Here is a 19,232-nt window from a genome sequence, read left to right as displayed (position 1 = left end):
GTGATCCCTGAGTTTTTCTTTCAGTTTGCAGATGTTTCACAGCTGCAGGAGATGCAGCAGGTTCAGGTTCAGTCCACCGTCGGTTCACCTGTAGGTCCAGACGAGCAGCTTCAGAGGAGATGTCGGCTAAAATGCTTCGATTCCACATAACTCCATTCATTTCTGTAGGAGCTTTCAGTTTTTCTGAATGTTACTTTGGTTTACAAAGAGGCCGAACTGTGCAGGAAAAATGAATCCACTAACAGGACATTCATGTGTTTACCTGTTTTAAAAGTCATATCATGTAAATGTGTAATTAAAAACTATTAATTTGACACATTAAACATACAGACGACACACATACTGTAGTGGTTTCACAATCAATCAATCAATCAGATGTTATTTATAGAACATTTTTCATTCAAATTAAATAAACAATAAAGTCCTGCACAGATGAAATGATTAAAAATGCAATAAATCATACGAATAAACCAACAGCCTGTTGTCATGTTGTAAATGAAGGATTTTAAAACACAAGGAGCGAGAAAACGAGGAAATACCATCCTAAATAAATAAATAATAAATTATTAAAAACATATTAAAATATAATTTATCTAAAAATGATATCTAAAAAATATAGTAAAAAATATATAGTGAAAAATAACATATATAAAAATATCGTAAAATATATCTAAAAATATAAAAGTATAATGTATATAAAAATTCTATCTAAAAGTATAGTAAAATATTTTAAAAATTATATCAAGAGATATAGTAAAATATATCTAAAAATTATGTAGAAATATATGATTAAATAAGATTCAAACATTTAAAAATATAAAAAATATAAAAATGATATCTAAAATTCTTGTTAAATATATCTAAAAATGATGTCTAAAAAGTATAGTGAAAATATATATTTTATAAATTAAATTTTCAAAATATTGTGTAATATATCTAAAAATAATATCTAAGAGTACAGTAAAATATAATAAATATGATTTGATAGATGGGTACATAACAAAATATAAGTCAAAATGAATAAAAGCAGAATAAGAAAAATATTTTTTTTAAATTAAGCAATAAACGAAACAATGAATAGACTAAAATATATATCAGATATTCTCTCCTGTAGCTGCAGTGAAGTTTCCATTTATCTACAGTGAAATGTATTTCCTCGTGTTGAACACCAGGGGGCGCAGTTTGTACAAAATACAGATTTACAGACGGCAAAGAAAACTATGTGGAAACGAGAAGTAAATCTCAGATATTTTTCAAGCCGTTAGACAACAAAGATCAGAAGCAAACCTGCTAACTGATGATTAAATCACAACAAATGTGTGTTTTTACTTCAGGAACCTCTGAATCTCCATTTTAAACACTTTACTTCTGTAGGTTTAAATGTGTTCGTAGCTTCGTTTAAACTGACGGTGGACTGAGTTCAGCCTGAACAATGATCTGGAGGTGCTGCTTTCACAAAGATAAACTGTATAAGCAGATTTAAAAATTAAGTTACTGGTTCCGCTTGGTATAATTCATCCTTCATAGCCTGTATTTAATGAATTATTACAGATTAAGTCATGTGGTGAATTTGAGTTGAAACTTATAAAACACAGATATATTGGGCATATTCTTAGATTAAGTGGCTTATACTTGGCACAGGTTATAAATTATGATTTCTGTTGCGTTATAAATGTCTGAATTTCTGCTTAGAAATGATCAAAAACGACTCCAGATGCCTACAGAGAATCATCAAGCTTTTATCATTATCAAAGTAGTCCAATAATCCATGGATACTTTGCTAAAAGATGCTGCTAATAGCTGAAAAATGTCAAGTTATTTATACACTGCGTGTAAATATTACGGGTAAGAACCTACATCGTTAAATACTGTACCAAATTATCTGACTAATTTACACATTAAGGCCACTATCCAGCAGAATCAGACAGAAATGTAGACAAATACGGGCCAATATTTGGGTTTGCTTGGTCTAATGTTCTGTCCCTTTACTGCAGAACATTGGGACCTGAATAATTTAGTAAATTATTAGCAATTATTAACATTAATGTTGGTGACTTAGTTAAAAATCTGCTTCTAAAAACGTATATCCATTTATTACAAATGTCACAATAAATGACCAAACAAAGACAGTTTTTTTTTTTCAACCTGGCAACCCAAACATGGTTCATAGTACTGAGCTTAACTGATTTACAAAACATTTTTATGTTTTATTTTATAACAGGTGAATTATATCAAAGTGGTACCAAACTATTTTCTGCCAGAGTAGATGCTAAGTGAAGAGCTCCCAGCTTCACCCTGATTGGACCAGTCTGAGAGTATCTTTGTGCAACGAGCTCCGACAGAATCTTACAGCGTCCATAGAAAGTATTCAAACCCCTGAGAAGTTTTCTTTTTGATTGCTTTTTAGCTTTGAATCGTGGCTGATCATTAAATTTGTCTTTTTTTGACAAGAAATTAGAGTAAGACCTCTTACATGTCAAAGTGAAACCAGATTTCTACAAAGTAATGTCAATCAATTAAAAATACGTTTAAAACAAATCATTGCTTAAGTATTCAGCCTCTTTAAAGTGACTAATTGAACACAGGTGCAGCCAGTTGGTTCTAGAAGTCACAGTTGGTGAAATCAAGATGATCTGAGCTCAGTGATTGTGGAATAAAGACTCCGGTATCTGAAGGTCCATTCTCTGGTGGATCTGTACTCCTGGATAGAACTACACCATGAAGACTGGTGGTGACTTGGTGGCCTTCCTCTCCAGTCTCTTTCTTCTCGGTCTCTCAGGTCTTGAGGACGTCCTGCTCTAGTCAGATTTATTCATGTTCCATCTTCCTTCCATTTCTTAATGATGGATTTAACTGGACTCCAGGAGATCTTCAGGAACTTTAAATGTTCTTGTATCGTCCTGACTGATGCTTTTCAACAACCTTTTCTCAGAGTTTCTTGGAGTGTTCTTTAGTCTTCATGGTGTAGTTCTATCCAGAAGTTCTGATCCACCAGAGACTGGACCTTCAGATACAGGAGTCTTTAATCTACAATTACTGAGACTCATTCACTGACCTCAGATCATCTTTGTTTCACTAATTATGACTTCTAGCACCGACTGGCTGCACCTGAGTTGAATTGAGTGAATATTTATGCAATCGTTTAATCTTTTTTGGTTAAATTCTTGTCCAAAAAGCCAAATTTTCTTGACTGTTGAAAAGCAATAAAAGTAAAAACCACCACTGAGGGGTGAATACTTTTACGGTCGCTGTAAATGTGACCATTAACTGTTGTTTTCTAACACTTCCTCCTTCGTTCCTCTCTCTTGCATCCAGGATCTCATGCTGCTCCTCCTCCACCTCCACCACCTCCCCCTCCTCCTGCTATGCTGGACTCTTCCTCTCCTCCTCCTCTTCCTCAGTCCTCTGACGGAGCAGGAGGAGGTCGCGCCGCCTTGCTGAGCTCCATCCAGAGCTTCAGTAAAGGCAAACTGAAGAAGGCCGACACCGTTGACCGAAGCCAACCCGTCATCTGACCCCGTCCACCGATCCGGACCTCCCCGAGATGTGAAAACGAATCACTAATGGAAAAAAAAAAGTCCAAGTACCATTTTTAGGTTTTATCGCTGTTCCCGCTTTTTCTGCTTTTAAGTTTTTGTTTTCAATCTGTTGCTGTGGTTGAAGAGACGCGAGGACGGGTGGGAAACGTCCTCCCTTTCAAACACTCTTCGAGTTTAAGAAACAGCTTCCAAGCTGAATATGATGATCTTGTTTCTTCTGGTCCTCCGCTGGCTTCACTTCTTCTGTTCTTTGGGCTCATAAACGCAGCGGTGGAACGTGGGGATTATGAAACTCTGGAGCTGCTGTGGATGTTAAGTTCAGCTTGAATCGACGCTGAGCAGACAGACCGGGCCGAACTGCAGCTTCCCTTCTTTGAAATCATCTCTGACCTTTGGCTTGTAGTCTGAGAACTCTGCTGAGACTGTTTCACTGCAAATAAAATGACCATCAATAAGTCATTTCTGTCTGTATTAAAGTCCCAAAATCATCAAAAAGAGCAAAACAATCTGCCAGTGCAGCGTTTTGACGGAAATCAGAGTCTTTATTTTGCAATTTTCCAGAAATAATCAGAAAGAAACGAGGGAAGTTGTTATATTTAAAGAAAAAATGTTAAAACTTGAAGTTGGACGTACTTGCAAGTAGATTCACATTGCTCTCACCAAACTGGAGATTTATTTTATTACTCAAATACAGACAAAACTGACTTGATGAGGAGGGTTTTAGTTGCAGCGTGTCCATCTGAACAGGTGAGTTGTAGTCCCGCCTGCTCTTCTTCTGTCCTGCGTTTGTCTCAGTTATGAACACGAAGAACGTCCACGTTTTTGTCTGAAAGTAGCAGAAGATTCCATGAAGCAGCTAAAAAAAACGAAGCTACATTAACGTGCGCTTTCATCCAAGTGTTTGTTTGCACACTTTCTATTTGCACATGAAAAAAGAAAAGAGGGGAAAATGTAAAAACATTAACTATTAGCCGGTTTGTCTATAAAAACGCAGTGGAGACGGACGGATTTAAGGAATCACATGCGACTTAAACGACCACAGAAAAGATAAAAACATCGTCTGTGTGGAGCGGATAGAAAACTGTTGGTTTTCATTTAATCATCTTGTTGCGTCTCTTCTGACGTTTTATCCCCCAACTCCGAGTATTAATACAGCACAGAAACGCCAAAAAAGTCGTAATTTTTTGCCCCAATTTTTTGTAAATCTTGTTTGATAGATGCCTCATTAAAGAAGGATATAAGCAATCAGAATATAAACCCCATCCGGTATTAAAGCCGTACGAATTCAGGAGATGTTCAGGTTAATTTTACTGAAGAAAATATTACAGCTGAGCGACGAGCAGATGGGTTTTGGTTGTGTTTTGGGTGTGAAATTAATCAGAAATGATGGAGTTCTCTACCAGCGACTGCAGCAGGAGGTTAATAAAAGAATGACTAGCAGTATGGAAGGCTTAGCTTCTGTGCAGCAGAATGAAACTTTCTGTTTTCCACTGGCCTGTAAACGTTTTAAGACGCATACTGCTGCTTTTTTTTTTTTTGTTGAGCCTATTAACTTCAAATCACATACTGCAGATTGAGTCATTTTTAATCAGGTTTCCTTCTGTCCCAGAAGCCGTCGATTTCAGTTCAGTTGCTATGAAAACTTCCTACGGTCAACAGTACGTTATAGTCAATGTTTAAAGTCCTACTGACATCGGAGAGTACCAGATGAACCAGGAAGGGGAGATGAAACATGGTATCTCCGAGTCCTAAGCAATGGAACCAACTGAAGGACCAGATTTTAGAAACCAGCGATGCCATTAAGAGAGTATCAGCTTTCAGTGTTACCTGTTGAACTAACTGAACATGTTGATTCTACTGCTGGTAGAAGCCTCAAAAGCTGGTGAAATGTCAACCAAAGTCTGTATTTTTAGTAGGAAGGATGGATCCATCCGTATATATATATATATATATATATATATATATATATATATATATATATATATATGCACTTACAGGGACTTTCAGGCACCACAGTATCACTCTTGTTTAGAAATTTTCCACTTTTTTCCCATTTTCATGGGCCAGTAATTTCACATTTACCCTCTGCTGGAGCCATTCAATCATTTGTTTCAGCTGTAGACTATTTTATTTGTGATATCTTACCAGAAAACCATTTTAAGGGTTCAATATCTACAGAAATAAAACTCCTACAGCCATGAAATTTAGTGAGAATTTAGACAGAATAGATTTCAGCAGATCTAAATGATTAAATGGCTCCAATAAAGAACATATTTTAAATTATTGACTCTTGAAAATGGTAAAAGTGATAAGTTTTCAATCGAAGGTGGTATTGGGCTTCCAGAAAGTTCATGCAAGTGTATATATTTATAAGGATGGATCCATCTTTAAAATTAAAAACACAGTCAACTTTGGACGTCTCTAAAATTGGTAGAATCTGATGTGTAGCAAGTTTGGCAAGACAAGGGTCCAGTTTTGAGTTATTCTGACACATTAGTGATGTGGATTCATTGGTAGGAGCTCAAATTTTATGTTTCTGAAGCTGTTGAAGCTTTTAAATGGGTTCCCCAATGAGACGAAGTTTTTTTGAAGGTGAAAATCCAAAATTTGTCACCTCAGAAAACATGAAAATCTCAAAATGCAGCCCAAATTGTTGTTTGGACTCAAAAAACAAATAGGTAAACAGAATTTGGAGGAGGGAAGCAACACCGACCCAGTTTCTGGACTTGGACTTTACGGTTTGACGGTTTCTAAGTAACTAGAATCTGAAAGATACGACATAAAGCTCATTTGTCCGATGAGATTCACGACTTTGAAACCGTTCCTGCTCAGACCTGCAGTAATATGATGTAAAAAAATCAGAAATCTGGTAAAGTCCTCAGAGACGTATAAAGAAGGAAACCAGTCACATCCTTGTTCTGCATTTGGTTAAATCTCAGCTGACAGGAACACTAGAGAACACTTGAACCCTCCACAGAGCTCCGTCTGCCTTCATGTGACGCCGTTCAGGGTTAATCTCACACCCAGGTTGCTGATATTTTTATTTTGTTTTAATTCATTTGTGTTTTAATGTCTGTCAAAGTGAGATTTGTTTATTTTATTGTGCCATGTGGGTCGCTGTGCCTACGGAAGTCTGAATGTTTATTTTGTTTTATCGTATTTGACAATATGGTGCCGATGATATATGTAAGGAGCTCTGGTGGTGAGGATGCTAACGCTTCAGCACACAGCTTTACGTGGTATTTTACAATAATCCGTTAGCCTGTAAGATAAGAGTGTCGTCACTGGGGCGTCTTTGGATTGTCTAATTTGACCGACAGTTTAAAAAATATTCCATCTGCAATGATACGAAAAACGACATCGCTTAGCTTTTTTTCTTCGCCGTTCAATGTCAAATCTTAGTTTTGGAGGAAAAACAAAAATCCAGATCAAGTTTCGTCCAATTATTTTGAAGATCTTGACATTTAAACTGTAAACAAATCAAATCAGGGTCCTTGTAAAAGCAGCTCTGGAGGTTTTGGTCGTAACACATGATCTGTTTCATGAAGATATTCCGTGAGGTCGATCCATAGCTTCATAAAAATCTACTAAATGGACTTTGTTGTGAGTTTGTTTGCCATAGTTAAATATTTAATTTCAAGATGCAAACTGAGTCTTAAAGGAATAGTTTTCAGAACATTTTCAGAAAGACGCTTATCTGCTTTCTTTCTATGTTTGTTAAACCTGCAGTGCCAATCTTTTGTCTCCCCCTGCTGGCAGTGAGAGTCATTACACAAACATTGTTGATGCCCAATTATGACATATGCCTTCTTTGGATAGTTTTTTTTTTCCTTATCTGGTGCATCGGAAACCTTTAGTTGGCACTTCTTAGGTTTTCCCATCATGCTCCTTGTTGCCTTTCTCAGCTCCATAAAAGCCAGTCACTACTGGTTGGTCTAAATCACGTCGCTACTGTTGCACCAGTGCAGGAATCTCACCACAGACACCAGAGTTAAAACCCAGATATACTGAAACATATATAGAGAGATTTATCTGGCTTGAGTGTTCATTTGTATGCAGAAGTCTCCTGCTTAAAATACAATTACAGCTAATTAGCTTAGCTTGGTGCAACAAATGGAAATTAACTAAACACTTTGCAGAGATCAACCTGAAAAAAAAACCCACAAAGCTGCCAAACAGAAACGAAATAATAAAATGAGATCCAGCCTGTTTAATTTGTGGTTTAGATCTTGCTAAAACACTTGGATCCAGTATTTATGCTAAGGTAAACTAGCCGGCTACAGATTTTTATTTTATATATATATATATATATACTGGTCAGTGGTACCAATCATCCATTTGTCCATCAAAAACACAACACGACTGTTCTGCTGGAAAACCTTCAGTCCTGCATTCATATAGATGTTACTTTGACACCTAGGCATTTCTGCAGACCATAATCACCCTTTCGTTGCTGCAATTTTCGCCAACAGCAGGATTATTCTCAAACAAATATTGTTTAGGGAAGATTCAAGAAGTTCAAGGTGTTGATTCAACCTCCAGACTCATCGGATCTCAGTCCGATGGTTCTGTATAAACAAGTCTGGTTTGTGGAAGTCTTACTTTAGTTTCAAAGATCTGTCAAAATTATGTATTTTTGAGTACTTTGAGATTAAAAACCTTCTTGGGATTACAACTCTGTACCCACACTAATAACTGTATACTTTTAACTTGAGTTTTTGAGTTCACCTGACCTGCTGTGTGCTGGAGTGTTGGCGAACAGAGCAGCTGCTGGAGCCGATATTGTTGGGAATATTGAATTCGGGTGAATCCTGCAGCCTGCAGATCACTATAAAACCAAGTTTTGGCGCTCCGAGCTCAAATCAGTCTTTATTATTCAGTGCAATCCGGCCCGATGCCAACGGTCTTTAAATCATATGAGAATGTCTCTCTGCAGCACTTTAGAGGGGTGGATGACCAGTCCAGTGGTGTGTTTTGTGTTCATGAAAACAGTTTGCAGAATAACCTCAGAGGCAGTGTCTTATTAGTTTGGTGTGAAAACGCTCTGAAATCTGCAGGTTTTAGGAATGTATGTGCTGCAGCTGCAAAAAGTCTTCATCAACATGGAAATAAAAAAAATCAACGCTGCTGTGATAAAATGATTCCTGTATCAATAAATATTTGATTAAAAAATGGTTCGGGAGCATTGAGAGTGTTTATTGCACTGCGTGGGTCATTGAAAGCATCATGAATGCATGAAAGAATGAAAATGCCCTGATAAAAACTGAAACCAAACAGGGTCACTCCAGAATTAAATATTTGAAATAATAGAAATGAATGTAACATTTTAGTAAAATATGATAAACACTGCTTTATGCTAGCAAAGTCTGAATCATTATTTAAGTCAATGTTTTCTTGGTAGGATTGATCTTCCATACATGCAGGCTGCGGATCGGTGTCCTTGGACTCTTCGTTTCTCTTTCCTCCCTTGCAGTTTGTTCCGCCTCCGAACCGCTATGATTGGCTCTGCGTTGTGACACCATCTGTGCGACGTGTGACCTGCAGCTCTGATTGGTCGAAACCTCGTCGCTTCACCAGAGGCCTCGCCCACTCTCCGGCAGAGGACAGCTTGAAGATGGCGGCGTCGCTGAGGTGCTTTCTCCGCTCAGGAAAGGTAACCGCTTCTTTCTGAACTGTTTTGTGATATTTTTGTGTTTTTGTTGAATAATAAAGTCGTTAATGGCACCTCTGTCTCGCTGTCTTCCTGCAGAAAGCCGTGTCGGCTCTGGGCCAGCGGGAGTTTCACAAGAGCGCTCCGGTCGCGGCGCAGGTCAGTTAGCAGCTAGCAGCTAGCAGGCTAAAGACATGCTGCCTGCGTGTTGTTTTGTTGTTTTAACTCCAGTTTGTAAGGACAACGTGAAGCTGACAGCTGTCCTAGTCAGTGGTTACCTGGTTAAACTAGCTGTTACCCGGTTGTTAATAAGTTTTAGAGGTTGTTCAGTAGTGCGGTCACTGAGCAGAGATGCGGGCTGTCACATCAGGTCAACCCGCCCTGCGGTGACGGATGTTGGATAATATTTACAGAAATCACCGTAGAGGATAAACTGGTGACTTCAGCTGGTTGGAGTAAAGAAAAACATACATTTGTCAACCTGTGTGTGCTGTTTACAGTTATTTTCTTACAAAAAATATGAAGGATGTTCATCTAAATCTGCAAAATTAGCAAACGCATTCAGTCAGCACAGGAAAGTCTGAGAAATACTTCAACTGTTTTGTTTTTTTTTCATATTTTTTTGGTGAAAGTGTTCATCAACAGAGTTTGGACTAGAAAAAAAATCTCAAAAACAATCTAGAAAATGTTCCCAACTCGGGATGCAACCTACAGTCACTGTTCTGGGTTATTTAATTAGCTGGTTGGTCTAGAAAATGTGAGAAAATTGTGAAAAATCTGGGTTAATAATTCCAAAATCCTCAGATAACGTCCTCTAATATCTTATTTTACCAACAACCCAAAGACCAGGTCTTCAGTTTAAAAGATATTTCTAATCTCAGTGGGACTTTCTGGTTATATAAAGGTAAATGAATAAATAAAGATGAAGATATTCAGTTTCCTGCCACACAGGAGGGAACAGATCAGAAAATATTCACTTTTTTTTTCTCTTGCAGAATACTCAACTACTATTACTGATTAATCGGTCATCAAAATAGTTAATCTAATAGCTGATAATTGATTAGTTGCTGTAGGTTTGGTCCCATTGTTTATCATTTTGAATTTTTAATGTGTAAACACAACGTATGTGAAAGATAAATGGGACAAATAGAAGCAATTTCACTCCTCTAATTAAGGAATGAGATCTATTAAGTGAGCAAAAAAGACAAAATACACCCCAACTGTCCCATCCGTTAGAGGAATTGCATTTGAGACCAAAAACGTCAAAACACTTCAAATTATTATGTAAACAATGTGGGAAATATATAAGAAAAAGGAAATAGATAGAAGCACACACTGCCCTCTAAAATATGCAAACAGTGGGGTAAAAGTTGTTTTTCTTCTTCTTGAGCTCTTTGAATTCGAGACAAAAGTAGATACTGACTTTTGCTTTTATTTCACTCTCCTTATATGGAAATAAGAGTCTATTTTTAATCATTTAAAAAAAAAGAAATGTTAGATATAGTGCCTAAAGACGAAGTTATACTTAAACAATACCACCAGGATAATTAGCTTTTTCATTCATTTGTTTAAAAATAGTAATATTTTGAATATATTTTGAGTTTTCTCACATGTGCTGCCAGGTTTAAATGTTCCCACAACATTTCAGTAAAATTCAAATGTGCCTCCATTTCTTGTCATTATCCTTCTGGCTGCTGCTACTGTTGTACAGTTGTTGTTGTTCTTTGTCCAGATGTTGTACGTGCCTTGGAATTGAATTAAATGATCCTGCTGTGAGGTCCAGACAGACTTCACGTTACATCCAAGAGCAATTTAGTATGAAACAGGATTTATAGCTGAGTTTATAGTGATGTGACAGGAAATAAGTAGAACGTTTTTGTCATCAGGTGACTGTTCGTGATGCCCTGAACCAGGCGATGGACGAGGAGCTGGAGAGGGATGAGCGGGTGTTTCTGATGGGTGAGGAGGTGGCTCAGTACGACGGCGCCTACAAGGTGAGGACGTTCAGCCTCTTTAATCTGCACTGCCTGCTTTATTTGAGTCTATTTAAGGGGGAAAAGTCCAGCAAACCCGCCTCCTTGTTAGTCCATTCTTACTGTGGATGCAGATTTTAAACTGTTTTCTTAACTGTGTCAGAAATCTGTAATCAATTAATTTCAGAAAAGCGCTCAGAGAACACGGTGCTCCTCCAAGGCTGCTCCGTCGTCGTATCTATTCTGACGTATGAAAAAATCCGTGGCAGAAATCAGGACACCACAGACTGACCAACAATAGCTAATAAACAAAAGCTGCATTTCTACAAAATAAGCTGAATGCCATGTGGGGGAATAGACGGCCTTGGAGGAGTGCTGCGCTCTCTAGTTTATTATTATTCTTATTATCGATGTAACAGACTGCAGCTCATCATTAGTGAACTTCTTAGCATCATGTTAAAACATAGGAAAGGCAGATGAGCTAACGATGGAGTGTCTAGTTAAGGTTTTTTATGTCCATGATTGTCCTTTAACCCTCTGACTCCCAAAAATCACCAACAGGCTTGAAACCCTTCATCTTAAAAAAAAAATCTCCACAATTTCCCCATTTGTCAGAACCAGAAACGGTGAAGTGAATTTGTCAGATTTTCATCTTTCTGACGGTCCTTAAACTGTCTTTTTAAAAAAACTGTAACGTCGCACAATTTGTCAGATCCAGAAGCTGTAAAAAATAAAGAGAATAGGTGGATTTTTAGCTTTCCGACAGTCCTTGAACTCATCATGTGTGACGTTCTGTTTCTAAATCACCTTAATCTACATGCCTCCTTTAAAAATACAGCATTTACCATCAAAAGATTCTGCAAGAAGCTAAAAATTCTGCACTCTTTGGTGAATAAAAACTGTGAGTTGTAACTTATCTGTTGGATCTGGAGCTCTGCTTTTTCTAACATCTGTGAACACTTGGAAATGTTGGATGTGTCGATTCCCGTTTTTTTTGTAAAATAAGCATTTAAAGAAATTCAACTTTTGTTTTTTATGTTTGTGTTTTTCTTACTCTGCTCAGGAAACATTTCTGAGTCAGTTCTCAAACCAATCATCTGTGATGCTTCATTTAGCAGAAAAATGAACCAAAACCTAAGCTTAAAGTCGTGATATTTCATCAACTTCACTTTATTTTACACATCTGAATTATTAAAGCGCCACAATAAAACCTCGAACAACATTTAGGGGCTTGTCTTTGTTCTGTTTCCATAGAGGTGCAGGACTTTCTATCGCAGTTAAAAATGAGGCCTCAGTGAAGAAAAATGCGACGGGAGTAAAAATGTCTAGAATCTGTAATTCAGAGGGTTAAAACACTGAATTATGTGAAGCTCTCTGAAGCTTGTTCTCGTTACGATCTCTGTGTTTCAGGTGAGCAGAGGCCTGTGGAAGAAGTACGGAGACAAACGCATCATCGACACTCCCATCTCAGAGGTGAGACGCCGACATGTTGTGGTTTTTTTTGTGCACAAACCTGAATCTCATAAAACACGATAAACGTTCCTCGCCTGGTGTTCTTGGTGTCTCTCTGGTGTAGATGGGGTTCGCTGGCATCGCAGTCGGAGCCGCCATGGTGAGTTTTTATTCATCTGAACGCCAAAACCTGAATTCAGCAGCCTCAGATTACCGCCATGTTTGTGATCAGCTGTTTGGAACTCATCTGAGATAAGATTTGATCAGATAATTTCCTATTATGGCGGAGTGTAAATTGGGAAAAAAACAGAATCCATCATGAAACGAAAAGATCCTCCTTCAGAGTCTGAGATTCATGCAGAGGTCATAATGACTTGAAAATTATCCAAAATGATGCAAATTTGTTCAGAATGACATGAAAATCGTCTGAATTGATTGAAAAAATCATCCAAAATCAGTCAGAATTTCTCTAAAATAATTAAAAATGATCCAGAATGACTGAAAATTTCCAGAATGACACTAAATTGATCCAAGATGCTTTAAAAATCATCCAAAATGACTGAAAATTAGTTTAAAATGACTTGAAAATTATCCAAAATTGCAGAAAATTTGTCTAGAATTACACAAAAGTTGTCAGAAATGACAAAAATCTTCCCAAAATGACTCAAAAATTGTCCAAAATGACTTAAATTTATTCAGGAAGAAGTGAAAATTATTACAAAAATGACTGAAAACTTGCAGAATGACACGAGGTTGTTAGAAGCAGAGCGGTCTAACCAACAAAAACCTGAATTTTATATAATTTCTGTAATATTTTATGGTCTAGATTTTATTTATATTTAACTGATCTAAACCCACAACCCGAATGCATCGTTACAGTGAATGTTGGACCAATCAGGAAAACACAAAACTTTGAACCCATTTTTCTTAAAAATGACAGAAAGTGGTTCAGACCACTCTGCTTCTGAACCATTATTGACCAAAATGCTTCAAAAATGATCCTTAATTACAGAAAATTCTCCAGAAATGATTTAAAATGATTTAAATTTGTTCAGAATGGCTTGAAAATCGTCTAAAATGACTGGAAAATGATCCAAAACCAGTCAGAATTTCTCTCCAATGATCAGAAATGATCCAGAATGAACCCAGATTCCACATCTGCATTCTTTATTCCCTTCAGGCCGGCCTCAGACCCATCTGCGAGTTCATGACCTTCAACTTCTCCATGCAAGCCATCGACCAGGTCATCAACTCTGCAGCTAAGACCTGCTACATGTCTGCCGGCCTGCAGGCGGTGCCCATCGTCTTCAGAGGACCCAACGGGGCGTCGGCCGGCGTCGCTGCTCAGCATTCACAGTGCTTCGCTGCGTGGTGCGTTCACTTCCACCACGTGTCCCTCAGCTGTCAGTGCAGGAGGCAAAGATGAAGACCTAAGCTTCTACAAAGAAAGAGAGCTGCTGTTAATCAGAGGTGGTTGTTTGTCCTCAGGTACGCTCACTGTCCGGGTCTGAAGGTGGTCAGTCCCTGGAACTCAGAAGATGCCAAAGGTCTGCTGAAGTCGGCCATCAGAGACGACAACCCCGGTGAGTGATTCAGCTGTAAAAGAAGAGGATTTTTATAATGTGACCGTTTGTCACAGTTAAGTCACTGATAGATTAATGTTTGGGGTAAAAAGTGCAGAATTATTTTGCTTGTTAAAGAACAAATGGGTTATTTATGGTGAATTTTTAATTTACACATGTAGAATAAAGTGATTTTTATAAACTATCACAACCCGAAGCTCAGATTTGTACGGTTTCTGTGCATCATGGATGAATAGTTCAAGCACGTTCTTTCTGTTTTTACACTTTCTGGCTGATAAATGTTGTAATTTAAGTGTTTTTTTTTTAAAGATAACACGTCTTTCAAACACCTCAGAGGGTGATAAAGTGATTTTATATCGTAGAGATCAGCTCATCAGACAGAACTACGACAGAAGTGGTTTCAGCATTGTGAAGTTGGATAAACCTACAGAGCCCAGCGTACCGCTGCGGTTACATATTCATTTTAGATCGGCAGTAGATTCATTTATTTAACCTTTATTTTACCAGCTAAGTTAGTTGAGCACTGGTTCTCAGTTCCAATCATGATTTGGAAGCAGATCTATGATTCTTTTTGCACATAAAATGTGGTGAGTTGCAGTAATATTTCACACATTCTCCAGGGCTCAGAGCGCTTTTTGGTCGCAGTGATGGGTTTGTAAAAATACACACTAAAGCTCACATAACAAACATGTTTATAAAGGAGACCACGGGATACAGCCATGCTGTTTCTGTTTGGCATATATGTGGAAAAAAAACAAGCTATTTTAATTTTTTTAGGTTTATTTCACTTATAAGCAATTTATTGTAGTAGTTAAGACCTAAGTCAAAACGTATTATTACAACGTGGGATATAAGGGTTGTATTGATGTAAAGCAAATAAAAATACTCCACAAAAATAGCATTGCAGTCTGTAAAAATGTAAGAATATAGCCTGGTGGCAGGTCTTAGAGGGTTAAAAAGCTTTTCCTGAAGTCTGTCTTAGATGTGAGCAGACATGAGTTGTAACGGTAGAATGTAAATGTTCGTCTTTCAGGTAACAGTCAGTCGTTCTATCCGGTCGTTATTAAACCTTTTTTGTGTTGTTGCTGCAGTGGTTTTCCTGGAGAACGAGCTGCTGTACGGAGTTCCCTTTGAGATGTCCGAGGAGGCACAGTCCAAAGATTTCACCATTCCTATCGGCAAGGCCAAGGTGGAGAGAGCAGGTAGGAACCGGATCAGACCGGATCAGACCGACTTATTAGACGGAAAGACGTCACCCTGATTCAGTCCCTGAAGAACTCCTGCAGGTTAAACTGAGGAACTAAAGAACTCTGAAGGTGACGATGTACACAGACTGAATACATCCCTGAGGCTACGACATCCCATAATGCTCTGCTCTCTGGAGGAGGCCATGTTCCACTTTCTCTGCTCTAAACCAACGTTAATACAAACATCCGACTGTTTGACTTTTATCTTTAATGTTTCCTCAGATGTTGTTCAAACAGGATCAAGTTTCAATGTGAGGATAAAACCTGCTGAGATTTTACACAGAAATGAGCTCAGATCTGTTCTAATATCCATTTATGATAAAGTTTCAGGTGAATCATTTGAGATGGAAGAACGTTTAGGTAGAAATATTTCCAGATTAATCTGTAAAATAATCCTGATAGTTTCCATATATTTGAGGGCAAACAGGAGATGTTGGTGTAAAGGAGACAAGAACGTCTGAATCTGTACGTTTGTTGTTTCTCAACTTTTCTTCTTCCTCTTCTACTTCTTCTGCTTGTTTTCTTCTTGCTCTACTTCTTCATCGTCTTCTGGTCCTTCTTCTACCTGTTTTTTCTTCTACATCTTCCTCTTCGTTTTTCTTTTCTTCCTCTATTTCTACTTCTTCTACTTCTGCTTTTCTTCTTGTTTTTCTTCTTCTCCCCCTACGTCTGCCTCTTTTTCTTGCTATGCTTCATTTTCTTCTACTTCTTCCTGTTTTTGTTTTTCTTCTCATACTTCTTTTTCATCCATCTTCTTCTTCTTCTTCCTGTTTTCTTCTTTTTCTTCTTCCTCTTACGTCTCATACTTCTTTTCCTCTACTACTTCTACTTATTCTTCCTCTTCTTCTACTTCTCATTTTTCTTCTTTTCTTCTTTTCCTCTGTCTTCTTTTGCTCCTTTCTGCTCTCCTTTCTCCTCTTGCTTCCTTTCTTGCTTTCTTCTACTTCTTCTTCCTCTTCTTTTCTTCCTCTTCCTCCTCTTCATTTCCTCTTCCTCTCCTGTGTTTCAGGAACCCACGTCACTCTGGTGTCTCACTCTCGGTTTGTGGGTTACTGTCTGGACGCCGCCGCCGTCCTCACTAAGGAGGGGATCGAGTGTGAGGTAAAGAGACTGGGCTGTTGATACCTGAGTCCGTCCTCAGCCGAAGCTCAGCCGTTCACCGCTTCCTGTCGTTGTCCTTCAGGTGATCAACCTCCGCACCATCCGTCCGATGGACGTGGAGAGCATCGAGGCCAGCCTGATGAAGACCAACCACCTGGTGACGGTGGAGGGCGGCTGGCCTCAGTTTGGAGTCGGAGCAGAGATCTGCGCCAGGATCATGGAAGGTAACGACCGACTCACGGCTTCAGGGAGACGTTTGTCATCCAGACGAGGATGTTAAGATTCAGGAGCTGAATATTCATCACAGTGCTCAGTCGCTGCTGGTTTACAAGTTTAAGCCTCAAATTCTGTCTTTTCTGTTTGCTCCTGTTGTGTTTTTGCGGCAGTAGTGTCGTATTTTATGGTCTAGATTTTAGTGGTAAACTGATCTAAACCCACAACCCAAATATGTCCTTAGTTATGTTAGATCATTCTGGAAAACACAAAACTTTGAACCCATTTTTCTCCCAAAACTACAGAAAGTAGGTCAGACCACTCTGCTTCCAAACACTTATGGTGCTACAAGATGCTACAAAAATGATCTAAAACTATTCAAAATGACTTGAAAATGATCCAGATTTACAGAAAATTGTCCAGAAATGATCTCAACGATAAAAATTTGTTCAGAATGACATGAAAATGATTCAAAATCAGTCAGAATTTCACTGAAATGATTTAAAATGATCCAGAATGACAATAAATTTGCAGAAGATGCTTTAAAAATCATCCAAAATGACTCAAAAATTTGTCTAAAACGACTTGAAAATGATCCACAATTGCAAAAATTCTGTCCAGAATTAAACTATAGTTTTCAGAAATGACAAAAATCTTCCCAAATTGAGCAAAATGTGTCCAAAATGACTTGAAAAAGGTCCAGAATTACAAAGAAATTTCCAGAAATGATATCAAGAAAACACAAAGCTTAACCCATGTTTCTCAGAAACTACAGGAAGTGGGTCAGACTCTGATTCTGAACCTTCAAGTTCTTCCATGGTTTTCTAGAAACAAGGCTCGACTCGTCTTCCTCCCCTCCATCAGTGTTTCTACCACTGATATGTGCAGTAATTACTGCTACAGTAGTTATTTCAGATTACTAGCAGGTCAGAGGTTCTGAAGGGAGAAGGTTGAAGTGTTTGTGTGCAGGGTGGGTGAGGTCCTTCAGGATGGAGGTGGATAAGTAAGTACTGTGTATTTAGGTGTGCTTTGTATTTTTCGAGGCGTTTTCAGCAGTTTTTTCCGAACGTTTTCACTTATTTTTCAGACTTTATCTGCAGTTTTTAGCTACCTAATTTGAATGATTAATCAGTTATTGATTGATGGGCCTCTCGTTTCCAGGTCCCGCCTTCAACTACCTGGACTCTCCGGTTACCAGGGTAACGGGCGTCGACATCCCGATGCCGTACGCTAAAATCCTGGAGGACCACAGCCTGCCGCAGATCAAAGACATCATTTTCTCCGTGAAAAAGACCCTGAACGTCTGAAGAAGAACGTCCAGCCCACGTTGTAAATACCAAGAAAATGTTCCGCTAGAAAAACACTCCTCCGTTTTCCAGCCAGATGTTGGTCGAAGAAACGCACAACTTTAAGGGTTCGGGATTTTATCACCGAAGGCTGGTCCCATGTGGAAGTTTAACGACAACCAAACTACTAAAGAGTGGCACGAAAAATAATCCAAATTTATCTTCTTTATCTTCCTGAAAAGCTTCCGTCTGACTTTCAATCAAACGTTTTATTTATTTCACCATTTTCCAGATATTTTTGACCTGAAACCGTAACGCCAGACTGTTTGGATGAAGTTCTTAATTTAGAGCTTTTTTTCTTTTGTAAATTCAAAAAAGGAGTTAATATTCAGTATAACTGCTTAAAAATCTAAGTGTTTGTTTATTTAATTATAAACTGTGCTCTCTGTAGTTTAGTTGTTAATAAACCTCTGCCTGTTTCCACCAGAACACGTCTAATTCAGATTATTAATCGTCTCTCGGACACAGCGATATTTATTGTAGCTGCAGCGGCTCTGTGGGTGTTTCTGTGGCTGTAAACGAGTCTGTTACCTGAAATAAACCCTGTCAGTCCTTTAAACGCTGCCTTCCTTCTTTCAAACCTCACTGATAGGGGATATTTATGGTTAGACGGTGATTCTGGTGCAAGAAAAGTCACACCAGAGGCCAAAAATAATGGGAAAACTGTTTTACCACAAAAAAAAAATAGCTAAAAGTGCTTTTAAATGCAGCAAAATAGAAATATGCTGCTAAACTTGAACTATAATGACATGTAAAGCTTCAGAAAGTGTTGAACTGGGAGTGAAAAATTCTAAAAATGAGCAAAAAAATCACTTATTTTGAAGATTTTTATTTTCTGTTAATATGGAAAGAGCTGAATGACCTGATGCAGATTATAGTTTTAAAAAAAAAAAGGTATTTGTTTTTGCTGAATTTCTAATTTTTCTCCGTTTAGCTGCAACTAAAATAAATGTATGTTAACTAGTGGTGGGACAGCAAAAAATATTCTAAATTGCGATTAATCACACGTCAAACACTAATATTTGACAGAATAAGTAAAGTTTTTTAATTCAAATAAATTTTGGTTGACAGACGAAAAAATGAATAGACATATATGCATTTAGAATTTAAAATTTTAAAATGGAGAAT

The 19,232-nt window shown here is 37.9% G+C and overlaps 2 protein-coding genes across 3 annotated transcripts in view; both read left to right on the top strand.

Annotated features, from left to right (window-relative positions):
• Window positions 1-8,713, top strand: part of pxk (PX domain containing serine/threonine kinase) — a 35,725-nt gene extending 27,012 nt beyond the window's left edge. The window contains exon 18 of one of the 2 annotated variants that reach the window (XM_051947901.1): window positions 3,316-8,713. In XM_051947901.1, coding sequence (XP_051803861.1) covers window positions 3,316-3,515 — 200 coding nt within the window. In that variant the 3' untranslated portion in view covers window positions 3,516-8,713. The remainder of the gene's footprint in view (window positions 1-3,315) is intronic. The other variant, XM_051947902.1, reaches the window with a different exon arrangement.
• Window positions 8,714-9,052: 339 nt separating this feature from the next.
• On the top strand, window positions 9,053-18,663 carry pdhb (pyruvate dehydrogenase E1 subunit beta). The gene is made up of 11 exons (XM_022219638.2): window positions 9,053-9,192; window positions 9,289-9,348; window positions 11,076-11,183; window positions 12,573-12,635; window positions 12,739-12,774; window positions 13,795-13,985; window positions 14,103-14,197; window positions 15,289-15,399; window positions 16,454-16,545; window positions 16,628-16,769; window positions 17,920-18,663. The coding sequence occupies exons 1-11, from the start codon at window positions 9,154-9,156 to the stop codon at window positions 18,063-18,065; spliced, it is 1,083 nt and encodes a 360-aa protein (XP_022075330.2). The 5' UTR covers window positions 9,053-9,153; the 3' UTR covers window positions 18,066-18,663.
• Window positions 18,664-19,232: the final 569 nt, after the last annotated feature.

The sequence above is a fragment of the Acanthochromis polyacanthus genome, chromosome 5 (assembly GCF_021347895.1).
Source record: "Acanthochromis polyacanthus isolate Apoly-LR-REF ecotype Palm Island chromosome 5, KAUST_Apoly_ChrSc, whole genome shotgun sequence".
In the NCBI taxonomy this organism is placed as follows: Eukaryota; Metazoa; Chordata; class Actinopteri; family Pomacentridae; genus Acanthochromis; species Acanthochromis polyacanthus.
Note: the sequence above shows the minus strand (reverse complement) of the source record. Positions and strands in the feature narration are given on the sequence as shown.

Excerpts from the sequence above, each read along its gene's own strand:
- pdhb (XM_022219638.2), top strand. The coding sequence starts at position 9,154 with ATGGCGGCGTCGCTGAGGTGCTTTCTCCGCTCAGGAAAG. Across the intron at positions 9,349-11,075 it reads GCGCTCCGGTCGCGGCGCAG|GTGACTGTTCGTGATGCCCT; the intron begins GTCAGTTAGCAG and ends TTTTGTCATCAG. Across the intron at positions 14,198-15,288 it reads CATCAGAGACGACAACCCCG|TGGTTTTCCTGGAGAACGAG; the intron begins GTGAGTGATTCA and ends TTGTTGCTGCAG.